Source organism: Propithecus coquereli, unplaced genomic scaffold (assembly GCF_000956105.1).
Source record: "Propithecus coquereli isolate 6110/MARCELLA unplaced genomic scaffold, Pcoq_1.0 Scaffold602, whole genome shotgun sequence".
Classification (NCBI taxonomy): Eukaryota; Metazoa; Chordata; class Mammalia; order Primates; family Indriidae; genus Propithecus; species Propithecus coquereli.
This window is the reverse complement of record NW_012151975.1, coordinates 281102-289986: the sequence shown is the minus strand read 5'-3', so window position 1 is coordinate 289986 and position 8885 is coordinate 281102. Positions and strand designations below refer to the sequence as shown.

General features: G+C 49.6%; 1 protein-coding gene across 6 annotated transcripts in view; it reads left to right on the top strand.

Moving 5' to 3' along the window:
• Positions 1–8885, top strand: part of FAM120B (family with sequence similarity 120B) — a 123892-nt gene that overhangs the window by 98370 nt on the left and 16637 nt on the right. For 5 of the 6 annotated variants that reach the window (XM_012659320.1, XM_012659318.1, XM_012659315.1 and 2 more), the window contains 2 exons: positions 3311–3362; positions 4151–5712. In XM_012659320.1, coding sequence (XP_012514774.1) covers positions 3311–3351 — 41 coding nt within the window. In that variant the 3' untranslated portion in view covers positions 3352–3362; positions 4151–5712. Of the gene's footprint in view, positions 1–3310; positions 3363–4150; positions 5713–8885 lie in introns of those variants that run through there. The other variant, XM_012659317.1, reaches the window with a different exon arrangement.

The window sequence follows — 8885 nt, the reverse complement described above, 5'->3', positions numbered from 1 at the left end:
TAAAGAATTCTGTTAAAAAGAAAATGTCAGTTATACCTTAGTACAGCTGTTTTTTTGTCCATGACAAAAAGCAGCCAAGCACACCGAAGCCTGCCGGCATGGCTGCCATGTGCAGTTTCGAGCTCCATGTCTGCTTCCGTGACCACGGCCGAGTGCCGGGAGGAATGCCGCAGCGCCGCCTTGCTCCTTCCTTGGTGCACCAGCGAGATCACAGGCGTGTGTGGATCAGACAAGAAGAGCCCTCCCCCTTGGACTGGTAGAAAACAGAGTTCGTATTCTTCACGTTCTGTTGGAGAATATTAATACTGTCCAGAAATCTCTCCTCCTTGTGCAAATTGAAACCACAGAGTGGCCTTGCTTAGGGCAGATGAGGAGCTATTCTAGTGGTAACCACAGCAGATCTCTCGGGCCATCCCCGCCTTGCTGCTGGCCTTGCCGCAAGCCCAGCCGCCTGTGTGGTGACTGCCAGCGGGGCAGGCTGAGGGGCAGCAGAGGGGTCTTCACGTGGAAGGCGGGTGTGGGCGAGGAGAGGGCGCCAGGTGGACAGCTGGGGCGACAGGACCTAGGGGCTGGTGCGAGGCGGCGGTGGCCTGGCCATCGGTCCTGGAGAAGAGTGGCTCTAGGCTGGGGGCGTCAGGGCAGCACGTGGCAGCGTGTCTTTCCAGGAGTGCTTTGTTCTTGTGCCTTGCTGCTTGTGACAGTGTGTGCTGCTGGTAGAACAGGAACTACAGCCAGGCTGGGCGTCCAAAACCCAAAATGCTTCAAAATCTGGAACTTTTTGCACACCGACAGGATGCTCAAAGGAAATGCTCACTGGAGCATTTCACATTTCTGGTTAGGGTTGCTGAACCAGTAAGGGTGGCACAAATATTCCAAAATTTGAGAAGACCCCAAATCCACAGCACCTGTGGCCCCACGCAGCTCAGCCGATAGTCGGTCCTGTGGGCTCTGCGGGTTTGGGCGCATCTCCCCCGCGCTTGTCTCTGCTGCCACTGTCCTCCCTCGGGACTCGGTGCCCCCCGAACCCTGGGCCCCCACACCTTCCTGCCCGTGCTCTCAAGCGATGCCGCATTCCCACCGCAGGACCTGCCGTGGTCAGTGACCTGCCGCGTGCAGGCGGAGGACTGGGGACTCCTCGTGCGCGCCCTCCTGTGCTACGTTCCTGTGGGTTCTGAAGGGCTCCTGAGCGGCCCTCACTGCACTCGGTGCGACGCCAGCTTGTCGTACGCCCCAGCGTAGTGCGTAAATCCGGTACATATGCCTATACCCACCACTCGGCCCACGCGTCATTTCTGACATACGTTTCTTTAGGACACCATTTATGGATGTCAGTAAAAAGCCAGGTGACCAAAGCGGAGTTGCAGGTCCTGACCCAGAAAGGCGCACGAGGTGGTGTGGGCTGCGGCCATCGTCGGAGCCGGGCACAGCCGGCCCTGTCTCGTGGATGAGCCTGCGGCAGCGAGGGCAGCTGGGGCCGTCTGCGACGCGCACCCTGGTGCGAGGCTGCCCTTCTTACCACCCGTGTGACCACTTTGGATTTCAGGACGTCTTCGGAACTCCAAGGCGTGCTCGTCAGACTGGGCACCAGGCTTGGGGGAGCACGTTTTTTACCTCTTCTGTTCTGGTCACTTAGAAGCAATAAAACCGTAATGACCTCAACAGCTAGAGCCTAAAGCCACCTAAAGGCTGTGCCCTACTTTGACAAATTGGTCTTTGAAGATGACCGCTACTTTATTGGGGCAGGGTCATAGCAACAGCACGAAAATCAAGGAGTGGTAGGGCATGTACGTGAGTGGGCTGGAAAATCCCTCCAGCGACCCTGGGATTAACAGCGAAACTGAAATGTTAAATTCTGAGTTATTATCAGATTTAGGAGTTTAGGATTAAGAGTGAGAGAAATTAAAAGGCTCTTGCAAGACAGCACATGAGCAAGGATGGTATGTTTCATTTGCATTTTGCCTGACATAGAGAAACGTTCACAAAATGTTATTGGTAGCACGAGCGTGTTTTCTAATTTCAGATATTTTAGTGTAGAGTGTAGATCACACACACACACACAGGGAGTCAGGCTTTGGTCGGGACTGCAGTGTATGTTTTCATATCCGGTAACCACTTTTTTAGTTCTAATTACTGTGACTGAATTTGGGGCAGCACATTTTTTGCTGAGTCTTGCCTACCTTGAACTCCTATATTGGTATTTCTTGGACATACTAACATAGTTCTAGTAGAAAGTTGTCACTATTTCCAGGACAGAATTCGTAGGCAAAATTCTTTGCATTATTAAAAGAAACCAAAAACTAAAAATGCTTCATAAATGAGAGCATTCAGTTAGTACCAAAAGTGGGCAAGTTCCTAGAGCCTGGCCTGGACACCCGGTGGTCAGCTTCAAAGCCTGGAGCTCAGCCCAGAGCCCTGAGAACAAAACAGCAAGAGTGAGAACTGTTAACCTCTTCCCTGCTGTTGCTCAACCCAGCTGTTAAGAAATGATGTGTTAAATTCCACATTCAGTAGCTACAAATGTGCCTGTGATTTCTCAGACTGTCACTTCTCAGTGCTGATTCTGTGGGAGCCTGAGCTGTTGTAAAACCACCTCTACTCATCTGTGATAACAAATGTCTGGGAATCGCCGTGGCTGTCACCAGCCTTCTGCCAGCGCCCAGGAGGCCAGAGGCAAGGCACCGAGGTCTCCATTCCCAACACATTAAAGGCGTGTACTTCTGTGTGCCAGGAGAAAACTGAGAGCGGGGAAAATTTTGAAGACAAGCGTTATATTTAAGTGCGAAAAACTATCACCTTTTTTACTGTTAGTTGGGTGGTTCTGCTCTGAATCTCTTCCCAAGATCCCCGTGTATCAGAAAGGCAGAAAGGTGCCACCGTGCCCCAGACCAGGACAGGGCAGCTCTGAGCCCAGCCAAAGAGCCACAGGTGGTTTCTGCACTCGGCAAAACGTCCACTGTGCACCATCTGCATCTGGGTTTCCGTTTCCAGGAGCCGTTAGCCGTGATAGATGTCTAGGTGTCGTGCAGATGGCGGGGCTGGTGTTGAGAGGGACGGCTCTGACACTCTGTCCTTCTACCAGCCTCCTAATTAATTGCTTCCACTTTAATGGCATAATTATAAAACAAAATTTTAATGACGTGGCCACAGCTGAAAAGAGAATAAAGTTCTATCCTGCAGCTACCGCTCAGCATGCTGTTCGTGTGTGTGCTTATTAGAAAGTGTGTGTGCTTAGAAATGTGCAGTGTTTTTGTCATTTGTGTGTTTAGAGAAATCTAATTCTAAGTTTGGTTTTCATATTTATTTGGTGCAGGAAACAGACAGTATGAGCACGACCAGTGGAGAAGATACTAGTCACCCTCCAGGTAAGTTCTTCACCTGCACCTTGAGAGGAAATTAGTAAAACATCTGTCTTTGTAACCTAAATCCTCCATATCAATTTCCAAACTTTAGACAGAATTCAGGTGGTAAATCCTACTGACCTGGTGCTGAGCTAACTTGGTTTCAAGATGAGTTTTCCTCCAGAGAAAGTGTGGTGAGGAAAAGCGCAGGTCTGGACCTATGGCCCTGATGTTGCCCTCGGCAGAGTCCCCAGGAGACCCTGCTCCAGAGAGGGCGGCCTGTGGGGTCCAGACCCGCTTTAATTAAGAGGGAAGAAGGCGCAGGCCAGTGGCTTCTCCCCACCTCTAGTGAAAAGCTGCTGTTGTCTTGTTTCCCGCAGGTGAGCCTGACTCCACGGCCCAGGGTGTAGATGAGGCATAGTTGCTTGCTTTTCTCAATAAATTGGGATCTTACTGTATCCTAACACCTGATTGTGAGTGTTCAATAGTCCTCTGGAAACCTGGTGTCTGATAGCTACTCAGGAGTCCCCCTTATCTGTGGGGGATACTTCCCAAGCCCCCCAGTGGATGCCTCAAACCATGGGTAGCACCACACCCTCACACACTGCTGATTGCCTGTATGTATGTCCCTGTGACAAAGTGTAACGTATAAATAGGCACAGTACAAGCGTAGCACTAGAAACAGAACAGTCACAGCAGTTTATGAAGGTCACGTGACTACGGCGTCTCTCTCACGTGCCTTACTGTGCTTTCCTCACCCTTCCTCCTGTGCTCTGTCGACTGGTCACCGCGCTGGCTGGTGGCGTCTGCAGTGTGGATGTGCTGGGCAAAGGGACGGTCCACGTCCTGTGTGGAACAGAGCAGGATGGCGAGAGATTCCCACGACCGAGAGTGGCATGCAGTTTTAAAACTCAAATTGTTTATTTCTGGGATTTTCCATTTAATATTTTCCGACCTCAGTGACTGTGGGTAAGTGAAGCTCTGGATGAGGGGTCTACTGTGTAGTATATCAGACATTGTTTTCTAATTAGAAATTCTAATGAAAAGTAAAGTTTCCAGCTATTTCTTCTCTTGGTCCTCAGAAGTGTTTCGGCAGAAAAAGAAGTAACAACTAATTTCTCACCTTCCTGGTGGGAGAGTTACTTCTCTTAGGGTTCTGCTGGAGGCATGGCACAGGGCCGTGGGGGCTCTGCCACGTGGTCCCGTCCGGTTCGTCTTGCTGGGCTCTGGCTCATGCCGCAGGGCAGTGAACCTAGGCCGTTCCGAGGTGCAGACAGGAAGGCTGTGGACAGGATGTGTTTGAGAGAAGGTGATCATTGAGCTGCCAGGAAGCCTCGTCGTTCGTGATGCCACTAATAAGTGGTACGGTTGTTCTCCTTATCTGTGAGCTTTGAAGGGCTTTTGTTTTTGAGAAACATTTAAAATGAATCCAAGTTCAGAGTAATCCTTTTCATGGAAGAATTTTCAGGTAACACAAGAATTGACATTTTAAGCCCGGAATTGTACTGAGCTCTACCTATGGGGAAAAGAGCAGCCAGGGACTTGACCCTGGGAAGCATTCTAGAACAGGAGCTGGAAGACAGCCCTCTGCTCGGTGGCATCTGCCCCAGACCTGGAAGTCCCCACCTGTGTCCTGAGAATGGAGAGCCGGTGGGGAGGACCACAGCGGGACTCTGGAGATAGGCCACGGGGCACGTGTAGGAAATACTCCTGTTACCAGAAGACACTTCGTGTTGTCACTGTGTTTAAAAACAAGCCCCTGAACATCGTCACAGACCAACTTGTATGTCTGCACTTAGTGAATCACCCTGATGAGCAGCTCACGTGTACGTAGCTCCAGGCGTCTAAAACCTTGTCTAGTATTTACTAAAAGGACTTTAATACATCTGCATTTGTTAGGTTTGAAATGCCCTGGCCCCGATTTCAGTTCCTCCTTAAGGGTATTTGCATATCGAGTCATTTTTCATGCAAGCCTTGTAGAACTCACATTTTTTCCTCGCTTTGGAAATAGGAACATTCATAAGTGGAATTAAAAAAAATCTATCTAAATATTAACTGTCTAATCCTTTTCATCTATGCTCATTTGAAACTGCTGCTGCTTCTAGAAGATGTATTTGGTACTTGTTTGCATAACCTTGAAATAAATCTCCCGTTCCTTAGACTCTTAGTTCTAGGAAAATCCGTGTTTCTTTATAATACCTGATTTGTCAATAAAATACTTGTGTTCAGTTAACAAGCTCAAGTAAGCCATTGAGTTGATACAATCTGTATTGCATTGGAACATCCAGAGCAGTGATTTTTTTGTGACCTTAATATTGTTACATGTTATCTCTGAAGTCTTCTGATGAAATTCCCATGTATCAATGTAAAAGTTAAAATAAAGCAAAATATATTACTTAATATAATTCACATTTGATTATTGAAGACACGTCAGGTCCAGTATATTGAGGTCTTTGTGATGACATCAGAGAAAAAGAGAAGCGAAGCCTGGAATGTCTTTGCTATAGGTTGATAAAACAGCAGGTGCTGGAGGAGATTATAGGATCCTTTTCATTTTCATTTTCTGACTTTTTATAGTCAGATAAAATTTTCTTTCAACCTCTGGGTCCCCCTACATTTTTTTCTAACATTCTATTGGCCGGAATTCCTCACTGGCTGCATACGCAGCACACAGGATCTGAACTGCCTGCTCACGCGAGTTGACGTGAGTGGAGCTGCCGGTTCAGAGGACACACGTATTTAAACTGTGGCCGACGCCATCGAGTCACCGTCCAAACCGGCAGCCCTGTCCAGCCCCCCCCTCACTGTGCGGAGACCCTTGGTCTTAATCTTTACCCAGCTGCAACCACAAAAGGGTATTTCATTGACTCAGTTTGCATTTTTTTCTGAATGTTAGGGGTTCCCCACACACGTTTCTAGGCCGTTGGTATTTCTTTCTGTAAATTATTCATATCCTTGACCAAATTTTTCTTGTGTAATTTCTTAGTGTTGTTTGTAGGGTCCCTTCATATATGATCGAAGGGTTGATGCCTGTCATATATGTGACAAATAGCTTTTCCCCATTCCTTTTTCCTGGCTTCCTCGCGAGGGCGTCACTCGATCTCCACTTCCTGAGCCCTCACATCCAGTCCGGCAGGGAGGACGAGCCTCTCAGACGTCTCTCTGCCGCTGTGGGGCCTGGCCTCCGTGGGCTCCGTTCACGGACTTTGAAACTCCCCCTACACTGACCTTCGCCTGCTCATCCTGACAGAAACCCGGCGTGTGCCCCGTACCTCTGTGCACGTTCCTCTGTGCTCCCAGAGAGAGGGCTGCGGTTACCATGGCCACAGGGCAGGTTCTCCCAGGACGTCGTGGTGTGAAACATGCCTCACATTTATTGTGCTCACAGAACCCGGAAGCAGGGTGCAGCGGACACAGCTTGTCCCTGCTCCGCCACGAAGTCAACAAAGGCTCACTCCTGTCTGGCTGGTGCTGGCCCTTGGCTGAGTGCCTCAGTTTCCACGTGAGCCTCCCCTTGGTCCACATGGCTGGTTTGGGCTTCTTCCCAGCATGGTAACTGGGTTCTAAACACAAGCCTCCCCACAGGTGAAGAGCCAGGCAGGACCAGAACCATGTCACTTTATAGCCCAGGAGTCGCACGCATCTCTGCTGCCACACTGTTCATCAGGGCAGCCACGAAAGCCTGTCCAAAGCCAGGCGGAGATGAAGTAGACACTTCCTCTGGGTGGGGAGGGACAGGATTCCCGGAGATCCCGCGAGACCGGAAGTGCTGCCATCTCCCCGTCTGTAAAAGCAGCAAACACCGAATCTCTTCCTCCAGGCCTGCGCCCCCGCCCTCCCCCCGTGGTCCCTCGTTCCTGGCTGTCACTCCTCCCGGCGTGACTCTCGTGGCAGTGTCTGGCGACCTCAGCATGCTGCAGCGAAGCCTCCCCTGCCCTCCGTGCCTCCGCTTCCCCTGCCAGAGGTCTCGTTCTCCATCTCTGGCCTCCTCATCACCAATAACCACTTCCAGGTCCAGACGCTCCAGCTACACAGCTCGGGCCTCCAGAACTGGGTTCTCTGGCCAGACAGCACCCAGCCTGCTGGTCCAGCGCACTGCAGCCCGGAGTGCCTCTCTGGTGCTCACGTCCCTTCTCAGCCCGTCCCCACTGCGTACTGCCGTGTCCGTGACCAAAGTGACTCTCGCATACGCTGCTTTGCCTCCGTCACGTCATTGTGTTGATGTGGGAAGACCCCAGCCCAGGTTAAATCCAGCCGTTTGCCTTCTGAGCCTGGATAGAGAAAGCTCTGCAGTCACCCTTGGGAGTCCCAGCTTCAGTCCCGTGAGCCTCGGGCATTGCTCAGCCGTCCTCTGCTCTCCCGCCCCCGCCCAGTGCCTGTCTCACGTTCCCCTCTCCACTCAGTCTTCCAGCACTCTTCCCGTCCTCAGCCACAGTGAGAACTTGCTCTCTGTAAGTTCTTTCACCACATTTGCTCCCCTTCGTCTGCATCATCACATCACACTTCAGCAGCGGAGTACCAAGGAAGCAGACAAATGCTCAACAAAGGGAACGTCCCCTCTCCACCTACACACCTGGGTGGGCTCCCTGTGCCTGGGCTGAGGCCGCCCCTCCGGCTGCGGGCACAGCCCCCGGGTCAGCGGTGACACCCCCTCTGTGGGGCCCCGTCTGACAAACCCCCGTGACCTGCTTCTCCAACGGCCGCATCATCTTCTCCTTTCTAGCAAAATAGTGTTGAGCCAGAGTCCAGTCAAATTAGCATTCTAGACTGAGGGAAAATGAACAAATACTCGGGAATCAGAAAATTTTTGGCCCGTAGATCCTTTCCAAGAGAAAACGGATGTGCTCAAGCAAAATGAGCATCCCATCTAGCAGGAATGCTTGGGCCATAAGAAACAGTGTTGCACAAAGTTTAGTGAAATGTACCGTTATTGCTATGCAATTAACTGTAAAAGCAAATAAGCAAAAATAGACTAAAATCCTGTATTACAAGGAAAGTGATGAGTGGGGAGAAGGAGATGAAAAGTGAAGACATTGAGTTTTTTTTCTTAGAGAGGACATAGATTTTTATTAAATCTACATGTTTTTAGAAAAATGTAAGCTTACATATGTGTGATAAAATGTAAGCATACACGCTAGAAGGGACAGTCCTGTCATAGTCTATGCACCTGGCATTTTAAGTCAAAATTATAAGCAAAATACAAGGAGAAATAGACTGAATAGAATATTTAAACGTGTATTTCACTCAGAAATAAACAGGTCAGGTATACCAAAAGTCATGAACAAGTCGATAAAAACCTTGTTCTAATAGAAATATACTGAAAAAAATATATCCCTGTTTATGTCCTTTCCAAACACACAGGGATAGTTCACAAAACCTAACCAGGTGTTAGCCCCAAAGTAAACCTCAATCAGAATACTGAAAAGCCAATTTACTGAAATCACACGAGCCGTATTTTCTGTGCACAGTAGCATTAGAAATCAACAAAAGCATAAAAAGCAAAAACCTTTCCAGTTGGAAATTAACCCACTATTCTAAAATATTGAG